Here is a 25,130-nt window from a genome sequence, read left to right on the forward strand (position 1 = left end):
CTTTTGTGGTGCGCTGTTTTTAATAAGCCACAGAACACCGCCCAAAGAAATGAAATTCGAGTATGCCCCCTTGACTCTCCCATTAAACCATGGGTTCTGCAAAACAAAACACCATTATGGTAAGAAACAAAATTTTTTTTTTTTACCCCGCCGGGATGGCGCAGTGGTTACGGCACTCGACTACTGTTCCCATGGATGCCGGATCGAATCCTGGCCTCGGCGGCCGCTTTTCGGTGGAGGCGAGAAGCAAGGCGCCCGTGTGCTGTGCGATGTTAGTGCACGTTAAAGAGCGCCAGGTGGTCGAAATTTCCGGAGCCTTCCACTACGGCGTCTCTCATAGCCTGAGTCGCTTTTGGGACGTTAAACCCCACAAACCAAATCAAACCAAAAAAATATTTTGTGCGGACAGGAATGACGTATATAGGTAACGTGAACAAGAACGGCTAGTCAGAGTGTAGTAACACCTGCAATTTCATTAGAAAGTAATCAAACTGGAAAGTTAAGTTGCTATCTTAACCACCCACAGATATTAGAGAGTGGGTGGAATAACGCGAAAAGATGAAACACACAAGAAGAGAAGCACAAAAGACGAGTTTCGTCTTTTCGCGCTGTTCTACCTACTATGCAATTGTACCAACTCGCGCAACTGTCCCTCCTACTTCAACGTATTTCTTTTGCACAGGGCCCTTTTCCGTGGTTAAGCTTGAACATCACTAATCCAGCGTGCATCGCAATGCTCTATGCGGTGTGCGTATGCAGAGCACGAGTACTTGCCCTGCATTTCAAGAGAGGCATTTGCTCCATGGATCTTCAACTCTTCTGTGGGCCGCTACAGCCATCTGCGGGGCATTCCAAGAGGATGCGCCGCATCCTGCACTCTGAGCTTTGGCGACAAGCTCGTTACTTCTAAGAGTGCTTATGGGTGGCATGTGGAAAGTTTGGCAGGGAATGTCAGCGAGACAGGATGTACAAGGAGTGGGTCGCCACTTCGCATTATGCTATAGAATGTTTGTGGGCATCCGTCCTTCCTCATCTTCCTAAAAAGAAGACTGATGGGTCTACCAAAAAAGTAGAGCTGCTGGGTGATGCGCATCTACCTCCGCAACATCGGAAGACGCTTGAGCGGGGAACAAAGTACGCTAACGAGCTTGTCCTTTCACCTGTGGAAAGACTGACCCTATCGGGGAACATCGCCAGGTGTACGCCCGAGGTTCCTGGAAGAGAGCGTCAACGCCCTGGTTGCATCCCCGGCAGCACCACGACGATGTAAGGACTTACGTTCCCTTGTGGACTACTTTGAGTGCAATAGATTGTGACTAGTTCTGTCGGATAAAGAAGGCCATTTTGTTGTAACACCGGACGACTTCATCGAAAAGGCTTTACACGCAGTAAAAAAGTGTTTTAAACGTGTAATTGTAGATTGCGGAAGTGTAAAGGAGCAGGCCGTATTGGGGCTGAATTAGTGTAATCTTGAATTGTTGGCGATGGCGGTTATGAAGACAAAAGGCGATCAGTTGAAATTATTTTTCTCCGCAAAGACCCATAAGGTTAACACTCCTTTTAGAGCCATCATATCGAAGCTGGGACTTGGCAGTGCCAGTGTCTAGCTATCTGCAGAAGCATCTTTCATCATTGGTTGGGGAGGACCCTTTCTTTGTTGACAACACGGACAAAGTGATAAATTTCAGAATGAATAGTAATCCTGGTTTGTGTTCAGGTTTCAGCATTGATATAGAAGACGTATATTACTTTTTGCCTCACAAGGGAATTATGAATGCGGTTAATAAAAGTATCAAGGAGGAGAATGATGAAGTAGGTTTTACGGGTCAAAAACAAAAACAGAAAAAAAACAGCGCTCGTCTGTTGGGCTTCTTCGTCTTTTCGCGCTGTTTCACCCACTATGCAATTATACCAACTCGCTTAACTGTCCATCCTACTTCAAGGTATTAGATGACGCGTTGACGGCATCAGCAATAACACCAACGAAAGCTCAAAACGGACATAGAAAACGGACACACAGCTGAGAACTTGGAATCATTTGCACGGCCTCTCAAAAAGTGCTAGTTGGCTTCATTTTTATCAGTGTTAGCTGCGTGTTCCTTATTATGAAATGTGGTTGCTCGCTTGTTAATGACACAACTACCGACATAGGCCGACTGCAGGTTCAGAAGCAAAGCAAATGTAAATCTTGGAAATGAGCAAACTACTGACATAGGTTGGCTGTAGGCTCAGATTCGAAAGTAAATTAAAGCTGTAAACAAAGACTGGTTACTTGCAGTAACAACAAGTCGAGCTTCAAATTACAGCTTTAGTTAGGGAAACCATGCATAAGTTCTAACATGGGGAGTATCGCACCAGGTCATCGACTCAAGGTCCCCGCTAGCCCCTTCCCAGCTATAAGTTACTCCCAGATATAAAAGCAATTTGTGAACAGTCTTTTAACAGCAATGAATATCGTCATCATTGATGCGTAAAAATATAACAAATGTTATATTATATATGCTATATGCTACATGCGTAAAATGTTATATGCGTAAAATATGACAAAGTCGGAGCCGGGCGGAGTTCTCGGCGAGAGCTGATCGGTATCGTAGGAGTAGTTCCACAGGTTAGGGCGAGAAGGTGGAAGGCGTTGACGGCAAAGGCGTGCGACATGAACCGGCAGCCCACAAGAGTAGCAGATGGGCCGGTTTTCCGCGGTGCGCCAAGGGTTCGTAGGGCGTTGGCGTACCCTTGGAATAGGGGCATGGAATGCAGACCCAGCCAAAGGCAAAGCAAAGGAAGGTTGGAAGGAGCAGCCTGGTAGGAAAGAGGTTCTGATGGCATTAGCGGCCTGGCCGCAACTTGGGCGTACGTTAGTGGTGCCGTTACTTGCGCTGGCACGGGCTGGTCAGCAGCACTGGGCTGGGAGGGAACACGGAACAGGGCGGAATGACATCAGCGATGTGGTCTTGTACGGCACGCCGTATGGTAGGGGCCAAAGAGGGAGTCATGTCAGGAACAAGGCGGCCAGTATCTTGTAACTGAGGGACCTGTAATAGCTGGCGGGCGACCTCTTCTCGAACGAAGGCTTTGATTTGTTGAGTCAAAGGGCTGTCCTCTTATGGAGTAGAACCGCCCAGAGCAAGTGCAGAGATGGTGTCGTCTCTAACACCGGACCGCCGGGCAGAAGCGCGCCCCTTACGAAGCACGTCGTAGCTCTGGCAAAGTTTGATAACGTCACTGACCGTGGCAGGATTTTGCGCAGATTACATCTGGCATGCGTCGTGAGATATTCCTTTCATAATGTTTTCGATCTTATCCGCTTCGGACGTTAGTGGATCGACACGCTTGCACAGGTCAACGATGTCTTCTATATAACTGGTGAACGACTCTTCGGCATGCTGAGTGCGCTCGCGCAAGCGCTGTTCTGCTCTGAGCTTGCGAAACGCAGGGCGGCAGAACACTTCCGCAAAATTCTTTTTAAATGCAGACCAAGATGACAGGTCTGCCTCATGGTTGCGAAACCAGAGGTTCGCCACGTCAATCAGATAAAAGATTACGTTACTTAGCTTTATAGTGTCGTCCCATCTGTTGTAACTACTGACGCGCTCATACGCCGACCACCAATCGTCGACATCTTGGTCGGCTGTGCCACTGAAGAGGCACGGATCACGCTGCCGTAGAACTCTAGAACACAGCACCGTGGTTGAGAGGGGCGGCGATGTCGAGGCAGTATGATCCGGCATGCTGGAAGCAGAGGGCAATGTGCGGCTTCTTAGTTCCAGGGTGGACGGGGACGCACCCAGCACCTCCCCCAATTGTAGGGGTGTGTTTAATCAGTCGACGCAGATGGATCCAGCTGCTCGGGAAGAACTCGCAGCGAGCGGGGCGTCGGGTGTAGCGAATCACGAAGACAACGACCAACTTCTTGGTTCTTGAGAGCGCCAGCACGCGACGCATGGTAGTGGTTATAACGATGAAGATTACCGCACTACACGAAGTAGAGTTCAGGTCCGCCTTGTTAGATTATTATGTGGTAATTTTAATGAGTCCTGCCAGTAGCTCCATTGTTGAGCCTCATTTGCTTGCGTGCCTTTTGCCATTCGCATATTCACTAATGCGTTGAATTGTGCCTCTGAATTTAAAACCTAAGCATTAGCATGCAGCCTCAAGCCGGCAGATTGTGTAAAAAACAACCAGACGCAGATATAAAGCTCCACTGAGCCAAGCTGTATTAACGTACTTAAGTTGCTTAAGGGTAACATTACTGAGGTGGGATTCAAAGTATACCGGTAGTTTCTATTCCCGACAAACCACTCCCCCCTCTAAGGCTCTACTAGAATCGACGGCTCCTGCGGATTCGGCCCTGCCATGTGGCCTCATGAGGTCATGTCACCTGTTCGGCCATGTTACCTGCAAACTCATGCCTAGCTTGCATTCGAAGCACGCACATATTATAAAAAAATCAGAATCAAGGATCGCGTGAAGTGGATGAAACGATAATATATGGGAAAATGGGGAGACATGTGTGGTAATACTGTCGGCTAACCTCCCCAAGAAGACAAGAATGAAGTTGCGTGGCTTTAATCAGTGTTATATAGGCCGAATCGATATGTTTCTCACCCCGTTACCGTGACTAGCAGAAATTATAAGCTGGAGTAGATGAGCAGGCCTTCTGGAATAAAGTTTCAGTTGCTGGTCAGCGTTGTGCTGTTTCACGTCTTTGTTTGTGATGTTCGCACTATCAAACTATGTCTCATTTCAACGCAAAATAAATCGTCCAGTTTTCCGTCGTACAGAACGTTTCTGCGGTGGGTTCCGAACGCCGGTGTCAGGAAAGCGTGCTAGAATTTATTGGTGGTTTAAATAATACCCCTCTGTAGGGATCGCTAATAGATACCGACTTTCTGCTATTAGTGACAGCTTCAATACAAGCAAGTTTCTGCTCGCAGCCGCAATGCAGCTGCCGTCGGTGAGGATCGACTCAATCTGTCCGCATATACGTTTGTTCCGCTGCTGAAACTTTACTTAAGTCAGTCACATTTTTGGTATTATAAAAGACCAGGCAGTTCCATGCGTATACTATACGACAAAATAGTGTCAAGTTTTGTCCAAGACGTCTTGCGACTTAGTGCCCGCGCTTTCCGCCGAGTCACCGAGGACAAAAAGTGCAAGTACCCAGGCGACGTTGTCAATTAAGAGCGGCGTTTTCGGTTGCCTGATTCGGGATTCTACTAGAAGAGTGGCAGGCTTTGTTTCCGAAGCGAGGAACATCGAGCGAGCCATGGCCACGACGGTGCGCCATATCGATGTCTTTCTGGGGTTCCTATCGCCTCCAGTTCCTCGACTTCCCACTTGTCGGCCGATACCAGCGACTCCATGAATCTTCATAAGGTAATCGGCGAGGTTATTTGAAAAGATCTGAGGCAGCTTCTCCCACCTCCGAACGTTACAGCATCCCGATCTCTTAAAGAGGCTGTCCGTAAAGACGTGAAACATGCCATCTATCCACAGTGCTCCCTTATTCCTTCGCCTGATCAGGCCGTCGAGACACGCGCCAGACGCTCGTCGCCACAGCAGTCGGCGCTACGGTTCGCCGCCCGCCATTAGACGCCGGTACAACTTCTACCGCAACCTGCATCAACATACGACCCTCCCCCACAGATACGTAGAGAAGGCAAGGCCAATGTGTGAAAGACTACAGACCAACGCCCGCCATGCTTCACAATGGAGAAGCCGGCCACGTCTATTGCCGCTGCCCTTACCACGAGCTCGATCTTCGCGGCTTCCAGCAGTTTTCTGCCGGCCCTTAATGCGGCGAGCAAGCTACGGACATTGCGGAGTATCTGCGCCATTCACCACCTCCAAAGCGGCCTTCTCATTGTGGCCTTCGCTCGCCGCCGCCCTGGCGATATACTCCCCTCTTGGTAGAATTCGGCGAGAACGCTTTCTCCTCGTCAGGAAAACTAAGCTAGGCGATGCCTGGAGGCGGCGGTGCCAAATGCTCACTTGTTAAAGGGCCTCCACGTACCTCGCCCAGCTCCCATCGCGAGCTGACGATAGACAGAATCGCTGGAGGCCACCCGGAAAATCAATAGGCAGATGAACTGGTCGTGTTGAGACTAACAGTCTCATGGGCTCGGTCACATTCGTCGTGCTACAAAATTGTTCCAGAGATATTATCCTAGCATTTCTTGAGGGAGTGTATAACGCTGTAATCCACCTTGCTGACCACCACCGGCTCATGCTTCGTCAACCTCGCGTTACAGTGCTGCAGCCGGTGCCCGCGTTTTACATTGCAGGTGTTGTGGCGCACCACGTGACTTACTGCCTTATTCGAACGTGTTTCTGCGTATCTGGTCCGAGCCGGTTGCTTCTAGAGCAACTTGCTTGAACCTGTAAGGAAGGAACTGTAAGGAAGTGTTCAGCTGCTTTTGGAGGGGCGTAGGCGTTGCTAGAAGTCTTGTGCGATTGGACACATCCTTGTCACCAACTTTTGCTGCGCCTCGCAACATCTTAATACATGCGCACCTCTCGGTATCACTGAACGTTTTACCAGTCTTGTTTACATTGTGACCTAGTCCTAATGGGCTTCACCAAAGGCTGTGCCTTTGATCGTAGGGACTGTGCCAAACATCTCTGTGCGAGACAAACTGATAGCGTTGCTTGTAGAATTTAGCGTCTGCTTCTCCACGTCATCCGGAGTTCTCCGGACGACCACTCCAAGCAGTACTGACGGCACTGGTCATCCTATTCGTCAGTCGCCTTAGTGGGTATCTTTCAAGGAACGGGAAGTTATTTAGAACCCAGCGCGCGAAATGCTGGTGACGATACAATGCAACCGTTGCACTGCCCGCGGTGAGATTCGGTGGCGCTAGTGAAGAAAAAAGATACTGCTCCTCGGTGTTTTGTCAACTATCTCCGCCTAAACATCACCAAAAGACGCCTATAAGCTCCCGTGCATTGATAGTGCGCTTGCGCAGCTAACTTATAATCAATACTTTTCATCAAGAGCGGTTACTGAGAAATAGAGTTCCATCAGCGAGATCGAAAGAAGATGGCCTTTTTCATCCCGGATGGCCTCTATGATTTTAAGAGGATTCCGTTAGGCATCTGTACTGCTCTAGAAAATTCCAATACGTCATGGAGAGCGTGTTGGCGGCCTTAACCCGTTAAAAAGCCAACATACCTGGTTTACTCTGACAATCGTTATTTTCTGAGGCATGTGCGCTCTAATCAACCATCTCGTCAGACAAAGTGCAAGTTTGCATGCGACGAACTGACATTTCTTGGCCACGTCATCAGAGGAAGACGTCCGTCCAAATCATGACAAAAACAACCCGTCGCATTCTTTCCCGTGCCATCAGACAAGAACGCCGTGCGGAGATTCTTGGGTCTTAGCGCCTACTATCGACGCCTTGTTCATAATTTTTCTCATTATGCTGCCCCACTTACTCACCTGAGGAAGGAGAACGTCGCCTTCCAATGGTATGATGAAAAGCAGCATACATTATACCATTTTAAACAGAGCCTCCAGACCTCCCTTGCACATGGTCACTTTTAACAGTACAACGAGGCTGAAGTTCACACAGACGCTAGCAACAAGGGCCTCGGAGCCGGCTGATTCAGAAACAGATCGACACCGAGAGTGTAATCTCGTACGCGAGTCAAACATTATCGAAGCAGAGACTGACTACTCCACTACTGAAAAAGAATTCTTCGCTGAAGTTTGGGTGACCCCTAGTTTAGGCCCTACTTGCACCTATGCCCATTTGAGGCAGTTACCTACGACCACGCTTAATGCTGACACAGCACTTTGAGAGACACTTCAGGGCGACTTGCAAGGTAGACCCTGCGGTTGCGTGAATTCGACGCTACGATAGTCCACTCGCAGGCACACCGATGCCGACTGCCTCTAGAGAGCCGCTACAGAATCAGCATCTTCAGAGCAAGACGACGAGCATGAAGATGCCTTTTTAGAAGCACTGGGCACAGTCGATACGGCAGCGCGACAGCGACTCGACACTGAACTCTATGGACTGATTGCCCATCTGTAAGGTCAAGAAGGCACCATTACACGTGTCTTCATGCGTGTGCTATCCGCTTTATGTCTCCGCAACAAAGCCTATTACAAGATCTTAGCAGCGAGTGCAAGATCTTTACTTCTTGTTGTTTCAGGTGACCCACGGGATGAAAGTATGGAAGCCTCTCATGATGACCAAACATCCGGACATTTAGGGCACAGTCGCACACTGGCACGAATTCGCTCCCGGTAGTACTGGCCTCAACTAGCGAACACTGTTCGTCACTAAACTAGGACCTGTCATAAATGCTACCGACTCATTGTTCCTCCCGTGCAGCCTGCAAAACATGTTCACCCGATCCTGGCGCCAATAACTTCATTCCAGCCGGTAGGCATGTACCCGCGTGGACTTGTTCTTATGTCCAAATCGAGGCTTCACTGAATTATTGGTATCTGGATTACCACAAGCGGTATGCCGAATCGCGAGATTTAGCATCTGAAAGTGCTGCGTGCCGCACACTATTCAAATCGGCATTTGTTACAACCGCTGGCATGCTGATTATCAGTGAGATTGCACCAATACGTAATATGGTAATGTAGCGAAGTTTTTTGTACAGTTCATATACCTCCTTCACAGTGTTCCCGTGGTTCTAATCACTGATGGCAGTGCCGTATTTATACCCTACCTCATTAAGCAACACTCACGACCACATAACTACTGGATACATAAAGGCATACCTGATATTCATATACGTGAACGTCAGGCACCAAGATGGGACGATATTCTTCAGTATGGAGCGTTCGCTTTTATAGCTCCGAAATTCAAGAAATCATTGGGTTTTCGCCGTTCTGTCTGATTCATAGCATAGACATGGTTACTATGTTTTACGCTAGGCTGCGTCACAGATGAGAGGCCTACACTAACCACGATGTTCAACTCGCTATCCAGCGCGGGGAAGAAGAGTCGACAGCTGGCACGACAACGCATCCAAAACCATCTGCGCGTCGATATCCACAGATAAAATCTAAGGCATCGTGTCGTCCAATTCAAAAACGGAAATAGAGTGCGGCCGCGGACTCTAGTTCGCGGTAGAGGTCTTAGCGAGAAGCTCCTCGAGAGTTATTTTGAATCATAGGAGGTGGTTCGCCGTATAGATCATGTCAGCTACGAGGGGATCCCATTTGTATCGTACACGTCCCGTTGGCCCGCTAAGTTTGAAATTGTGCACGTGGTTCACCTCAGCCCTTACCGTAAATGATAGGGCTACGTATTCTAATTCTGCGCTCTGTTTATGCCGTAACGTTTCAGTTTTGCCTGATCGCGTATCGGGACGATGCGCTTTTCGGAAGGAAGAGTAGTGCCCCCTGCGCCAATTATACCTGCTGCTGGCTGCAAGAGGGAGATCGGCTACAGGTGAGAAGATTGCATGTGTGCACGTTAACCTGGCCTCCGCTGTTTTGCCTGAACTCAACTCCTGTTTCTGCACTCTGTTTCAGAACGATCCAGACCTGTACTTCTCGACTGCCGTCTCAGGTAGCTGAAAAAACCAGTGACATATATTGCGCTAGCCAATTCGGAACCGCTATACGCCGTCCACCGCCGCCCATCTTAGCGAAAGAGAGTAGATCTTGTGGTCCGCAACACTGCGGTAAGCTCCGCACATCTGGTGCTGTCAGCATTGCGAACTGGCATACTTTCGTCACGTGGCTAAGGACAAACGTTTTTGACGTGTGTTCCATACAAATAATAATGCGCCGCACAAACAAAAAAAGCGGGGACTGAAGCCGCCTATTTTATTTGTTGTTTTTGAAACGTACCCTAGAGTAGAAGTGTACGTTTTTAAGCGAGCCAGCTCGTGTGCTTTTCGCCCACAGACGGCGACGCGCACCTTAGGTGCACAGACACCGCCACTTTCTAGGTTAACGATGCGAATCAAGGTCGACAAGCTGATGGGCTCACTCAGCACACGTGCAGACGACTTTTGTTGCTAGCGAAAGTGTGTCCATGATGTCGCGACTGTCGCAGTTGCAGCAAATGAAAATCCTCTAGTAGCCTGGCATTCTCCATAGTCGTGACATACCATCTATAAGCTGAATAGTTCAAATCCCACCCCTACGCGCAGTACAATGTGCCGCGAATTTGAAGAGTGTCTAAAAATTCATTACAAAACGCTGGCTTTGTTCTAGGGAGGTGTAATTTGCACAAATGCTCAAACGAAATCATTATATACATTCAACAGGTTAATCAGAGGTCTTTTCAGTAATTTCAAGGACCATTCCGTCTCCAAATTTAAGAGTTTAAGAGCATGAGGTTACAGCGTTTGGCTCCTTTATAATCTTCCTTGCGGATCCTTCCGTGGTACAGGGTCGTCCACTTTTACCTGAAACACGACCAGTGTCTACAAAGCACCATTCCTTCCGACGCGGCCCTATATGGAAGCAAAGCGACGAAAACAGCAGAGCGACCTTTCGATGGTGCTAAGCAGAGCCTGTCAAATAGCTACACTGTGCCGCAGCTCGGATGCATAAGCACTTTGAAGACAGGTCGTTTTTCAGATAGAATGGTGCGACCCTGTACATGCACTTGGCTATTCACTTAATCTCCAATCCAGAAATGTACACACCGGTTCTCTCACATCTACTCAGCATATGGTCGTCAAAATAAAGCTACCACGCAATAATAAAGAAAACCCCACGCAGATACAAAGCGCTGAGTTCTCCAGCGTACAAAAATGCAGCTTGGCCCAAGATACAGTGTCTGGTTGAGAATCCAAGGTTTCCGGAAGCTTCGATTCCAATATCACAATCCTATCTCTAGCGAGGAGCTCGAGCTGGAAGCTAATGTTAACTCTGAAATGTCATGCGCCCTCAGAGCTTCACATAAACTCCCAAGCAATCACTGCCCGCCCGCGTCATTTGTTTAGTAGCATTTTACAGAGGCACATTTGATTTTTGCCTACACGCCGATGCGCGTGTTCTCAAATGCAAGACCTTAGCGCAAGCGCCTCTAAAACATCAACTCTAGGAATTCCATCGCACATACATATTAAGATGAACCATGATGGCAATTGTGAATACCCTGAGCATTGAAACGTGTGAATCAAAGAATTATTGTAAATGAATGCCCATCATGACGCCATGATCAAACTGTAATTGCGTCGTGGAAATATTGTACGTAAAAAGTACCTGTAGTTTAGCTTGTGGTAAAACCTGCAGTTACGCGAGCGCAATCTGCATGGCAACGCTTAAGTTCAGCTTGAAAGTAAAGTCGTGACTTTTGCACATAGCAGTTTACTGTATGGTTTCAGCTTTATTTATGCCATAGGGGCATCACTTCACTTATGAACACCCCTTGCCTCTCGACTTCGGCAAAGACTTCAGACTTCTAGTGCCATGACATCGTCTCTACGTCGAACTCCGGGGTCCACATCTGTCACAAGGATCTAACAAACCTTCTGTCCTAGCAACTCGCTGTTGTCGTTCGCCTCTACCAACTACAGAGTTATCTATCTTCTTCGTCTTCTCACAGACAAGGCGCGGACAGGCACTTCGAAATGACGAGGCTGTGGCCAATGTAGCTCTCGCTACAAAACTCACAAGGGCGACTACAAAGCTAGCGTCGAGACGTCCTGTCCTATGTCGCTAAATGACAGCGAATATCGACAACAACATGTATTTCTCTAGAGGCTTGGTTATGTCTGCTTTAGTTAAGAGCTACATGCGCCTTGTAGCGAAGACCTTCTAGCGCGGCACCCGGTGGCATCATCGCCTGAACAGCTTTGAGGCCTGCGCCAAAATTTCGGCTTCACATACGGCAGGCTGACACTTTAAGAAGATGCAGCGTCAGTGACAATAATTTAGCCTTTGCTACTCTCTCACGCTCCCGGAGGAGCGCCGGACGCTTGGTTGTAGCGGCGTGCGCACGTTTATCACTTCCCTTTTTGTTTTTGTGGCAATTTTGTTTCCGTGCTCAGTGTGCAGTGTATACTAAGTTGAAGAATAAGCGCTGCGTGCCGGGGTGCACCAGCAACAACGATACAGGGAGAGGATACAAGCATTTTATTTCCCTAAATACGACAAAACTTGCAGAACATGGTCATGCTTCGTTCCTAAGAAGGACTTCGTGTCGAATTCATACAGAAAGGTAAGGATTTTTTATTTTTCTCTTTCTTGCTACCAGTGTGTAGTTGATCAGGACTTTTCATATCATACTTGACAAGCCCCGATAGACTTAGTTTTTTCGGATGGACGCAAGCATTCCTATACAAAGGAGAGAGCATTGCGTTGCTCTAATAAATGGCCTCTGAAATGTTTCAGAAAAGTTTTTAGGTTTCTGCAGGTGCGCGCGGATCATTTCGACGCTTCTTGCATCGATAGGGCGACATCATGCACTGAACAAAGAAGTAATGTCCTTGTAGCCATATTGGGGGACATCTTTAGGACGCTATTGAACAGTAAATAGAAAGAACTTAGGCGATGTAACTCCGCGCAGTAGGACAGCTTGTGAAACATCTTTCATGCGCGAAACGTCTGTGAGCGAATGCATGCCGCGATAGCAGTTGAATATAAAGTGCACAGATTTCATTTGCACCATTGCAAATGCCTAACGTTGTTTGTAGTGTGAGGGAACCACAATACGTTAGCGTAGTCTAATTGCGGACGGATAAAAATGACGTAAACAACAATATTTGTATCAGATGTGCAATGACGAAGAGCCCTTTTATAGAAGAAAATTTTTTATCATAGCTTTGTTGGTTGTAATTTGAACATGTGCACTCCAGTTTAAGTTGGATGGGATACCTACCCCATAGTATCGATATTATATCATGCTGCGGATATTCACGCTATTTATTAAGTACATATAATGTGGTTTGACTTTGTATACGAGGTTTAACGTCCCAAAGCGACTCAGGCAATAAGAGGCGCCCAGTGGAGGACTCCGGAAATTCCGACCACCTGGTGTTCTTTAAAGCGCACTGACATCGCACAGCACCTTTTTTCTTTGTAATTGACGTATAAACGGTTTTTTAGTTATCATCTCCCTTTTATTGTACCACTCAGCAACTTTTCTTAGAGCATTGTAAAATATTTCCTCTCATTAGAAGTTTTTATTTCTTGGTAAAGTATGCGGGTCATACGTGAATAACCGTGTCTTTATTTCGATTTCATTGGCATGTCGTTTATAAGCAACACTAACAACCGCGGGGCTAAAACTGTACCTTGAGGGACTCCTGAAAGAACAGGCGCTAATTCTGAGCAATGATGATAATAGTTAACAAACTGATAAAGATGGCTAAGGTAAATAGTAATCCACCGTAATAAAAGTTGTCCATCCCTAGTATATATTTTTGAGCTTAAAGTGTAGCTTAGCATGAGAGACTCGGTCAAATAGCCTTCAATAGATGCAGGAAAAGAACATCAATTTGTGACTTAGTATTGCGGCATCGGACAAATAAAAAATAATTTCTACCAGTTGTGTAGCCGTAGAAAAACTACTACGAAATCCATGTTGGTTTCTGGGTAGCAATTTTAACATAAATTGCAAAATAATGTCCTACAGTAATTTGCAACAAGTACATGTGAGGGAAAACAGTCGATAAATAGGGCTGAGCAGATGATGTATTGCCAGATTTATACATCCTTATTGGTTTCGCTACTTTGCACTAATCAGGAAGTTTGCCCTCTTAGGGGTATTTTTGATTCATCAGGCGGAGGTATTTACTTACAGACGTGGCATACCACTTCGGAAATTTATTTGGAATTCTGTCTGGCCCATTACATTTTATATAATCAATGTTTACCAACATCGTAAGCACTGCCGCCTCGAATTTTGATGGAGAACAATCCAATGGCGTTTTGCATGTGAATGCAAGAGCATGGTCAGTAAGGTCAGCACAGACATTATGTTGTACTAACGCTTACTAAAACTGTTAATGATATCAGCGTCAATTCCTTCAGAGGAGTTTTTCTTCCTCCATATTTGTTGGGAACTTAGGAATCTCCGGCGTTCTCGAGGAACTTTTTTGATAAATCCACTATGTGTAGTGCTACAATAATTCTATTTAGCTGCCTTGTCTATCGCTTTATTTAAATTTGAGGTGGATAGCGTCGCGTGTGATCCATGGATATTTTTTTTTACAAGTTATATTTTGTAACTTTTGTTGCAGTTGAAAAAAAAAATGATTGGGGGATGGTAATCTTCGCCTTTAGGAGCTCAACGCGATAGCTTTACAAAGCTTCGTTGGCATCTCTTTATCATGCTCTTCAGCCTCACAGCGACATACGTCTCATGACATACCACTGCTTTTTAGTGTTTGGCGCAGGGTGAAATTTCCCTCTTGCCTTGATTTTAAACACCAATGCGATAACCTCTGTTCGGTTATTTCTTCCAACTTAAAGTACGTTGTCTATTTTCTCTCCGCTTTCCTTAAAGCCCCATGCTTTGAAGACGATTGATTGAAGTATAAGGCTTTGAATCGAACGGAGACTCGCGGCATCAGTTGCTGCAGCATTGTACATTCCAAGGAAGTTTAGCTGACAGCCGTAAGGAAATGCATACACTAGGTCCACCTTTATTTGGAGAGAAGCAATGCGGTTCTGTCGCGGAGTCTTACCTTCTCCGCGACAGAATCGCATTACTTCTCTCCAAATAAAAATGAGCGTAATGTATGCACATGCTACAAGCCGGAAACTATAGAACACGTCTTCCTAGTCTGTTGGGAAGCTTTTTTTTTGGGGGGACATTCTATAGCGAACTATTAAAAAAGATATACCCGTGGATGCATTCGGAGTTCAATATTTACCACTTGAAGATGATGATAGGATACCGCTGGACATGAGTATGTTATTAGCATGCACAGTACTTGGTGATCCAGAATGGCTTTCAGGCATGCAGACGTTGATGCTAGGAAAATACGGCAGTATTTTCGAAAAGCCATTGCGAGTGTTATTGATATTTTCAAGGCACAAGATCAAGCGCCTGAGTGGCTTCCGAGAATGGAAGTGTTGCTGCCCATACGTGATGTTTGATGGATCACGCAGCCCAAAATGGTGTGGTTTTAACTCATGTCGGTGTGTTTGGGGAGTGTTGTTCTTTATGTGTAAAATTTGATCATAAATTTGGCAATGAAGAAAAAAAAAACGTTCTGTCGTGAAGTGATTGCGTGCTCGCCTAAACCTGCGAAGGAACCATGTCCGACTCCGCGGGTTTCCGAAAAACGTTTAACGTTTATTTACTTTTCTGATCTTTGCAGCAACCGCAACACAGACAACGACTTTTTTTTTTTTTTTCGAAAAAGGGGCCCTTAACGTATATCGCGTTAATATTGTCAATGCAGAGTCTGACATGAGCCTTAAAACACAGCAATATTTGATCAATGGTTGTTGATCCATCATCGCCGCATGATCTGCGTTTCCAAACGGCAATGTCATCGTATGTCTTCTTTAACTCTAAAGAACCGGAAAAGGCTGGGTGCACAACATAATTTTACTGTGACAAATTTTCAAGTACTTCAGCATCTATTTAGATTGAGTAAAGATAGCCACTAAAGAAAACCAGATCAAGTATCGAGCTGGTCGACCCTTGAAGGCGAGTAGGCGTATGAAGTGGTAAACTTGCGTTATATGCGAATATAATGTCCAATAGAGCATTGTTTTAAATGTATCTCAAAATTTGGGACCTTCAGTCTGGTTCTGATATATGAAAGTCATCTATCAGAATAATTTTGTCGCCTGATATATGCCGGTGCATGTAATGAAGCAAGGGAACCAGGTATGGATCAGTCTTTGGTGGTATATAGAAGGTGCCTGCGTGTATACCGTATCCACGTTTAGCTTGTACCAAATGCTTTTGATATTCGGCACATCAGGCATAGGCATGAAAAATATTACATCTCTCAAGATAATAGCCATGGTTCCAGCCCTGGATCCTCCATCTTTGCGCAGAATAATATAACCTCGCGGAACTATTTCATTATATGATACACTTTAGCGCAGCCTTGAATCACAGATATTGACCACACCCGGAGTGAGCGCTAACAACACAGCTTCCAGGCATTCCGCATTATTCATAAGACTTCGCCTGTTTAGATTCCGTGAGTTTACTTTTGATATGGACCGTGTGATTCTGCGATGTGGCTGAATTATTTGTAGTTTTGTTGGTTTTATTTGGAACATATTGTTGTTTTGTCCGTTTCACGCAAAAAGGTGGCCAGCTATGTGGACGTTATCGGAAGTTATTATTACCTTCTATTGCAGATGACTATGTTTTTTGTTCTGTTGCAAAGCTTTTCGCTTATATTTGGAAATTGTGCGTAAAACTCTTCGCCGATGGAATTTCTGATGGATAGTATTTTTCAGCTTCTTGCAGTATTTCAGAATTTTTCGTTTGTCACTGCAGTCATGCAACTTTAAGGGCCGGTCAAACATAAGCCCAGTCTTTTGGTTTCGGTCTATCAAGTCGATCTATTTAATCTAGTCCTGAAATCGCAACATCAAGAGCGCCTTTCGGAATTCCATCTACAACTATCTCATGAAACGTTTCAGGGGACTTTTCCTCAGATTAGCTCAAACCGTAAACTATTCGATTACAGCAACGACTCCCATATTCAGAGCCATCAACTTTCAGACTGAAGCGACGACTATTATTTCAAGGTCATCAACGTTCTTGGCCACAATTTCAACGCGCTGCTCAAGTTCCGACACCTTCTCTACAGATTCTGAAAGCTTCTCAAACATGACAATTTCTCAAATTTTTGTACGTCGCAGATACCTTTCGATTGGTTAATGTTATGCCCTTTTTTATTCTATATCAGCCGCAGGTGCTTACAATTGGGCTTCTAGCGAGGTGTCGTCTGGACCCGGATTGGACTCAACATCTCTTCCAAGAAGCAATGAAAACCGCAGGTCCCTAATCGTCTCGAAGACAGGCCGTGGGCACTGCAGCATGAACACACAAACACCATACGTTTCTCTTACAAACACCTTTACAGTGTAACTTGACTGAAGATAAAGCGCACGGGAAGACACAGACAAGAGAAGAAGACACAGGACACGTGCTAACTTCTTTTTCTTCTTCGTGTCTTCTTCTCTTGTGTGTGTCTTCCCGTGCGCTTTATCTTCAGTCAAGTTACAATGCACCATCTAGCCCAACTTCAAGTTTTGTTAAACTACCATTAGAGTGGTAGCACTTTTCATATCGTCTGATCTGTACGGTAAACAGAAATGGATTTGAGGCCACCAGCCTGGCGTTACCGCCGTGCCCACTGTCGAGAGCTAGCTGGAAGCCGTCATTTATACTGGTTGCTTACGTTGACGGTCGACCTTGTAGTTTAAAAGCTTGAAGTTGGCACCGCCGGAAACGCTGGTTTGGCTATCGATAACAGACGTCAGAATGATTTGATGAATATAATGAATTTACCTGCGCTCTGCGAAGGATAGTTGAGGAACCACATGTCCGAGGCGGCCAGAAAGCTGGGCAGAAGAAGCACGGGGTAACGGCCTCCCTTGGCTCCTCGTCGGCGTTGCGCGGATGAACCGCTTTTGTGCAGTCCATGTGGAACCCTGTCAACTTGAAGCACATAGCCGTCCTCTGTGGTCAAGTAGCTGGTTTCGCAAGGGTAGCCGAAGTATTTTATCAACTGACACTGTGCAGAGGATAACGAGGAAAAGCGTACTGCGTTAAGCATATTTCTACAACATTTTTCGCACATTTAGGATTCTCTGAATTGAATCGCACGAGCCAAAAAAACAAACAAACAAACAAATAACCAATGTTAAATGATCCTAAACGTTGTATCAGAAAGTAAGAGAGGTCCCAAATTTTGGAAGTGTAATCTAGTATTGGAAATACGATGGACGTGTATGCAAGTACACGAACGCTAGGAATGCCGTTCGAATGAAAATTAATTTTGCATTCGCATTCGCTATGGCATAATCTACATTTGTATTACATAATCGCGGTTGTTTGTTATCCAAAGCTCTAAATAGTATATTGAGACACCTCGTTTAACATGTTAGTCTGTAGGAAAGCTGAAATTGTAAATTCTATTTTTTCGAGTTAGTTTCACATATTTGCAGGCATTTGCAAATATCAATTACTTTACTGAACGCATTAATTAAAACTGCTTGTAATCGGCAGCAAACGTTTAGCAAACACAAATTTCTCTTTAGGGTCTCCGACAGCCTTCAAAATGTTTCTCTCGGCGAACGTGTGGAAAGCGCGGGATTTGAAATTGTTGCGAAATATTCAGGAAACGAAAGCCATAAAAGAATTCATTTCATTGTAAATGATTCAGTACAAGTGACCTTCTGAATTGAGATGAATTATTAGAGCAGCTTATTTTCACTCATAAAAAAAAAGCATGATCGCGTCAAACCATTTAGCTAATCGCAGCAATATATTGATCTTTTCAAACACATTCCTTTGATGGGGCAAGCAAGGCGAATTCATACAGTTCGTGGTCTAAGAAGAAATTCACTTTTTGTCTCTTTTTGAGTGGCTCTTTCTGGCTCTGGTTCCGTCTGAATTTATCGAGTTTAGTTATGTACCAAAAGACTCAAATATTGCCCAGAAAGTTCCGATAATAGTTCCCCATAATTCCACTGATCGATACGCGTGGCGTAGCACTCCAAAAGATTCTATTATCACCATCTTGACATAAATTGTGGGGTAGGCTAGCCTCTGCAACGCAGTGTGACATGCACCGTGTATCTTATTCAATCGTCTGACGTTAAATGTTTTTTGCCGATTAAAGCTTTTAGAAGCTCCGTTTTAAGAGAAAGCAACTTCTATATCATTACACCGTTCCGACATATCGGTACAAGCAAACTTCTGGTATCCTCATTATCGCTTTAAGCTTAATCTCATGACTATAAAGGGATCGTTTAATTTAACATAGCCTTTAGGGGAGGTTAACCGAGCGGCAAGAGCACAACTTTGCATTCTGAGGTGCAAGGTATTTCGATATGACTCCTACTGCCTAACTTACTTCACTTTTAACCATATTCTGGCCAAAGTTATGTGAAGAATACGAGGCGACTTTGAACAGGGATAGAATACAAACTTTCTGGCCTCTTTTATAGCAGCGCTTGAATTCCCCACATCTTGTGCATTATCATTGAGTATTATGCTCATTAAAGAGTGCAAACAAGCTTTTGTGACCAGCTTGACTATTGTTATTTTTAACGAGTGCTGTAAGCTAAACATGAAGAAAAAAAAGAATGAAAAGCTAAGAATATTGGTTTATGATTTTTTGAATAAGAAAGCGAAATGGACGAATGCCGGTATGGCGCACGTCGCATTGGCCAGCAATGCACTAGAAATAGTTTACTTACTGGTGTCATGTTTGCTTGCAACTCCAGGTCGTCAGCTCGGAGAAGAAATAAGTTCATATTCAGGGATGAAAATGCGACAATCGCCGCTAAATAGCGGCCTGCCTCCACCATTATCAAAGCGGTACAGCAGCTACTGTAGATTCATCGCTGTTTTTGCAACAAATGCTGTTCTATTTGCCTTTGCGAGTTATGTAAGCACTTCATCTCTCTCCCCTCTCCGACCCATTTCTTTGCTACGGGCTCTGTCAGAGAAGCGGGTTAGAGGAGCAGCGACGGCATCATGCATGTTCGCGCTCCAGCTGGTTTTATTGCTCTCTTTTTAGGAGACCAGCTACGATGGCGGTTTTTCGCAAAGTGTGTTTCGCTTCCTCGTTTTCTATTTCGTGACCATCGACCGCTTCATTTACCCCCCACAAGCAACTCAGCATGTAAACCTAGCAGATTCGTGGTAGTCAGAGTGACAAGAGACATAATAAAATAGAAGAAACCCAAACCCGGACGGTAAGGAAGCCTAGAGTCAAGAAAACCTTCATCAGTCTTTATTAACTATTAGTCTTTATTATCAGCATCAGCATCATTACCATCATCAGCCGGACTATACCCACTGGAAGCCCGAGCAGGCCTCTTCCATTTTCTTCCAATTAATTTGGTGCTTTGCTAGACGCATCCACGTGACCCCTGCGAACTTCTACCCCTAATGTTTTGCCACCCCGCGCTACGCTGTCCTTCCCTTAGAATCCGATTGGTCACTCTTAGAAACCATCGGTTATCCTCTCTTCGCAATATACGTTCTGGCCATTCTCATTTCTTCTTGATGTCGACTAGAATGTCAGTAACTCGAGCAATTTCTCTTACCCATTCTGAACGCTTCCTATCCCTTAACATTACACATACCATTTTTCGTAACCCTCAGCGTGGTTCCGAACTTAACTGGAACCATTTTGATAGCCTCCAAGTTTTATCCCTATAGGTGAGTAGCGGTAGGATGCAACTTTACACTTTCCTCTTAAGTGATACCGTTAAGTTGCCAGTCATAATGTGCGAGTCCCTTCCAAATACGCTCCATCCCATTCTTATTCTTTTAGTTATTTCCTTTTTTTGTGGTCCTGATCTCCGGTTACTAACTGTATTAAGTAGACGTATTCACCTATCACTTACAGTGCTTCGCTACCTATTTTAAATCCCCTTTCCTTTTCAAAGCTGTCAAACATTACCTTAGCCTTTTTCATATTTATATTTAGGCATATCTTTTCATTTATTTATTTATTTGAAGTGCATTTCATTTTTTACACTTCAGGAAGGAGGCCAAAAGGCACGACGCCTGACGTGGGCCTTCCTCCCTGGGGGAAGCAAATTGCATTTGACACATGTATACAAAACAAGCAAATACAATATGTGTAGCGGTCATCATGACATCAGTTTTCACAAGCACATGAAGCAAAATTCCTTTCAAAAATAACAATACCTGAACCTAAGGTGTTCTGAATAAATAAGAAAAAGAAACAACAACATGAAACCATCACAAGCCACGTTCTGCTTCACCTCTCTAGTTCATTAACAATTCGTCGCAATCGGTCCAATAAATTACTTATCAAGGCAGTGTCATCAGCGGATCACAAAACACGCCCTCTAAGCAGTAAATAGAAATTTCGAGATCATTCGTTCCTGCCTAACACCTTTCATAATTGGAATGTTATCACAGTTTTTTTTTTATGCATAACTATATATTTCACTGAGGCATTTCTCCGGATCCCAAGTTCACAACTATAAATAGCTGGTAGCTTGTTAAGAATATGGTAGAGCCTATTCTTTTAGATCAGTCTTTACGCAAATGAGGAACAACAGAGAGAAAGACAGAAATATTAACTCAGCTGACAGCGTCACTTCTTCAGTCAATGGTGCGCTGTTCTAAAACTAGCTGGAAAATATGTATGCGCAAATGCATTTTTGTATTTTCACTTCTATCATTTTTTTGTATTTTGTTTATTACGTAATGTTTGTGCCACTGACATTTGTGGTGCGACATCGATCATCGATGGATCATCGTAACCACCAACTCGCCCAACAAATGCTTTTCTCTTCTAGCGACGGCGCCGGTTGGGAATGGTCGTCTGCAGCTATGCGCGGTCACTTTTCGTGCTGTCAACCGTCCCATAAATCGTCAGACATGCAGTACTTGGAAGGGAATATAGTCTGCGCTACAGCTGTGTTGGATTACGTGAAAAGCTAGTCGGAATCGGATAAACAGCGCAACAATGAAAAACTGTTCATTGGCGGTGTGCATCCGGACCCTTTTGCGGTGCCTCAAACACATTGGGAAGTTCTCTAGACTGACGCGGGTGCTTTTCTACCATACTGCATAACATTGTAGTGCATTTGACTTTTTCTCCAAGTCGCTTCACTGCAGACCCTGCCCAGGCATAGAAGTTCCTTGAGGCATACAATTCTTTTGAACCAGGTTGATGCGCGTAAGCTCGTCAACGAGCAAATATGCTAGGTATTTTTTCGTTTGTTTTCTTTTTCCCCCCGTATTACCGCTGTGTCTCTCATATGTCGTTCTGTGCTTTCTGTGCGGTTTCGTTCTCTTTCTTTTCTTTTTTTTTTTTTCGCACAGCGCAGATCATGCAGGGCATAACACGCACGTCGGAATATAAAGCCTCTTAAATTGTTTGCTTACGACTTGCTCACCACATGCATATATCACGACGCAACCTATATATTTATTTATTTTATTGCTTACAGTCTCTACGTAGCGATGATCAATGTTTTCAGAACGCAATGGCGTCGTGCCCGTTATTTTGCGTTTTTTTTCCTCTCAGTTATTAGATAAACCACGCCACGACGTCATCATTACTGTGCTTTCGTAGGAGCAAAGTCAGCTTCTTTGCATACCGTCCTTTGCAAATATTTTGTTTGTTCCGCGCAACCGCAATGTATTTCTAACGAAGATTTTAGACAACGAGGTGTTTAAAATGTAGATTGAGTCCGCAGTGACGCAGCACACTTTGTCACACATTTCTTCAAAGCGCTGGACAACTTGTGGTGCTTTGCGAAACGGGAAAAATGTTGCGGTAAGGTGTATGTAAATCTGTTTTTATGGGTTGCCTTCCCAATGGGCACCCCCATACATTTTGCGGTGTTTTAAAAATAGTTCGCATCTGTAATGAGATTTCATACTTTAACGATATGTTCTAGGATGTTCATGGTTGCTCTGCACAGAATAAAAGCACCAGAGGTGTTCCGTGAAATCAGAAAAAGTGCTTTGAAATATTTCGGTTATATGTATTCCTATGAGTGCTAAGCCTAACGTTCACCCCAAGTTGGCCCAGCCTGGTGATAGAAGCGCCCCCGCATGCTGCTTACGTCACAGATCGGTATTGGTCTATAGAAGTCGAGAAGCGTGGGATACCCTGCTGCGAAGTACGGACCCTGCGATTCAGCACCGCACCGTTTATCTGGCGGAAGGGGCCGCAACAAGCCAAGGCCTACCTGCAAACTTCTAATCCGTGAGCGCACGACTCCCCGTCTTCCCCAGCACGCATGTCGGGGGTGGGGAAGAGGTCGCCCTTTTCCGATGGAAATAAAAGTTGTGCAACCAAGCAATGGTCTATACCAAGCTGACCCCGCCGGGTGTTCGACCCAAGTAGAGAAGCCTGGGATACCCTGCTGCGAATCGCGGACCCCGTGATCCAGCTCCGCATCGCCCATCTGGCGGAAGAGGCCGCAACGAGCCAAGGGCTACTTGCAAGCCTCTAATCCGTGGGCGCACGACTCCCCGTCTTCCCCAGCACGCATGTCGGGGGTGGGGAAGAGGGCGCCCTTTTCCGATGGAAATAAATGTTGTGCAACCAACCAATGGTCTATACGAAGCTGACCCCGCCGGGTGTTCGACCCAAGTAGAGAAGCCTGGGATACCCTGCTGCGAATCGCGGACCCCGTGATCCAGCTCCGCATCGCCCATCTGGCGGAAGAGGCCGCAACGAGCCAAGGGCTACTTGCAAGCCTCTAATCCGCGGGCGCACGACTCCCCGTCTTCCCCAGCACGCGTGTCGGGGGCAAGGAAGAGGACACCCATTTCCGATGGAAATAAACGTTGTGCAACCAACCAATGGTCTACAGGAAGCTGACCCCACCGGGCGTTCGATCCAGGCGTCCGTGCGGCGCTTTCCATCAGGAGCTTCCTCGAACGCCGCACCACAGAGCATGTATAGAAATAGACGCATTACAGCAGGCATCAACGGCGTTTAGAATTGGTGGACAGCAAAGAAAAGGAGCAGTATATGCCACAATTCTAGGCAATCCCAAAAGGTCTCACAGTCAATGCCTAAGCAGCGCGGCGGGAAGGAGGTGGTGAAGGGTGGCAGTTCCTGGCCCTACGGGGCTGGGACTGTAGGTCGACGCCGCTTGTGACAGGGGCTAGCCATCCGCCAAATTTTATCTGTTGTTGGCCGCTATTGCACCCGCCAGATGGTGGAAGATGGCTGTTGTTGGGGCGAGCGTCTTTCTCCCCCTCTTCTTTTTCCTTTCTTCTCTATTTTTTCTCCTGTCCGCACGACGCACCGGAGGTGGCTCAGCTACGGATCCAGTAGCAGGCCCGTGCATTTTCTTTTCTTTTTTCCTATACAGCCAGAACAACAACAACGAAGGCTCCCGTCTTGAACATTTTAATAAGCCAAACTATCCCCTTAATGTTAGGATGGCAACAATCGTTTTGATATTTACCAAAGGCCGGCTTAAGTGGTTATAGAAACTGTTTAACGCTGTCGCGTCCTACTTTAGGGGAATTTGAGTGTCCCAGTGGCTCTTCTGTCCTTATCACTTATCCTCGCTGTGCATGTTGAACCCCAGATAGCTGGAAGTTTTAGATCCCCTTCGCTACAGCATTCCTCATAGTCTGAGTCGCTTTGAAAAGTTAAGCACCGTTCCCAACGCCATATGATTCCTCGGAGCGCACCAGCCTCAGCGATAAACTTCCGAATCAAAGGTCGGTGCAGTGGGGCGTAATAGGTATCTTTTAATTGTGGTACGTGAAACACTATTTCCTAGCTTTACGGATTGTTGCAGTCGAGTGAAAGGAAGGAGGAGGAGGATAAAACATCTTTATTTATTCAACGAGGAGACCCTCAGTCCAGGGTCCTGTTGGCCATGGATGCAGTAACAGCGCGGCGAGCCAAACAAAACAAAAGACAAAGGAGAGCCGAAAGAATTCTTATGCGTTCTGATTTTGTGTGGCTACTCTCTGGAAAGCCAGCATAGTACATCGTGTCGTTTTCTCAAGTGTGCAGACGAGGCGCCCCGGAATAATTTATAGATAAAAAAGACAATTGTCAATTAAGTGACGATTTCAAGCTCTTTCAATCGGGACATCTCTCGTCACGGCAGTCGTGAACGGTCCTTGTGATCCCTAATTTATAGCCGCATGAACGTATATTGATCCACGGCTTCGTTTTGTTGGCACCCTACCCTTGACAGCCCAATTTGTCCGAGCTTTTAGAGCAATGTCTCTTTTATATATTTGTAGCAGATAGTTACTCTCGACACCTAATCTATGCAGGTATAATTTCAGCGTGTAAGAGCGGTTTAGTCCCCAGCTCATGACGTCCGTATTTAAAAGCGACGGTGCACGAAGTTGGCCGAGATAACGGAGGATATGTAGTTGATGAGCTACTTCCTATTGGAGATGAAGACAGCGCAGCCCTAAGTGACATTTCCAGCAGTGATGTTTGGTGCGTTGCCTGACCGCCCCCCCCCTCCCCTCTCCGCCACTTTCTTCCTATTAAATCCTAGCTTA

At 45.7% G+C, this 25,130-nt stretch overlaps 1 protein-coding gene across 1 annotated transcript in view; it reads right to left on the reverse strand.

Moving 5' to 3' along the window:
• LOC146209436 (gastric triacylglycerol lipase-like) overlaps window positions 1-19,396 on the reverse strand; it is a 58,552-nt gene extending 39,156 nt beyond the window's left edge. Inside the window, exons 1-2 of the mRNA XM_084580339.1 lie at window positions 19,340-19,396; window positions 17,424-17,649 (exon numbers count right to left, since the gene is read on the reverse strand). Coding sequence (XP_084436465.1) covers window positions 17,424-17,649; window positions 19,340-19,396 — 283 coding nt within the window. The remainder of the gene's footprint in view (window positions 1-17,423; window positions 17,650-19,339) is intronic.
• Window positions 19,397-25,130: the final 5,734 nt, after the last annotated feature.

Source organism: Amblyomma maculatum, chromosome 1 (assembly GCF_055883805.1).
Source record: "Amblyomma maculatum isolate TAMU_Amacu chromosome 1, ASM5588380v1, whole genome shotgun sequence".
NCBI lineage: Eukaryota > Metazoa > Arthropoda > Arachnida > Ixodida > Ixodidae > Amblyomma > Amblyomma maculatum.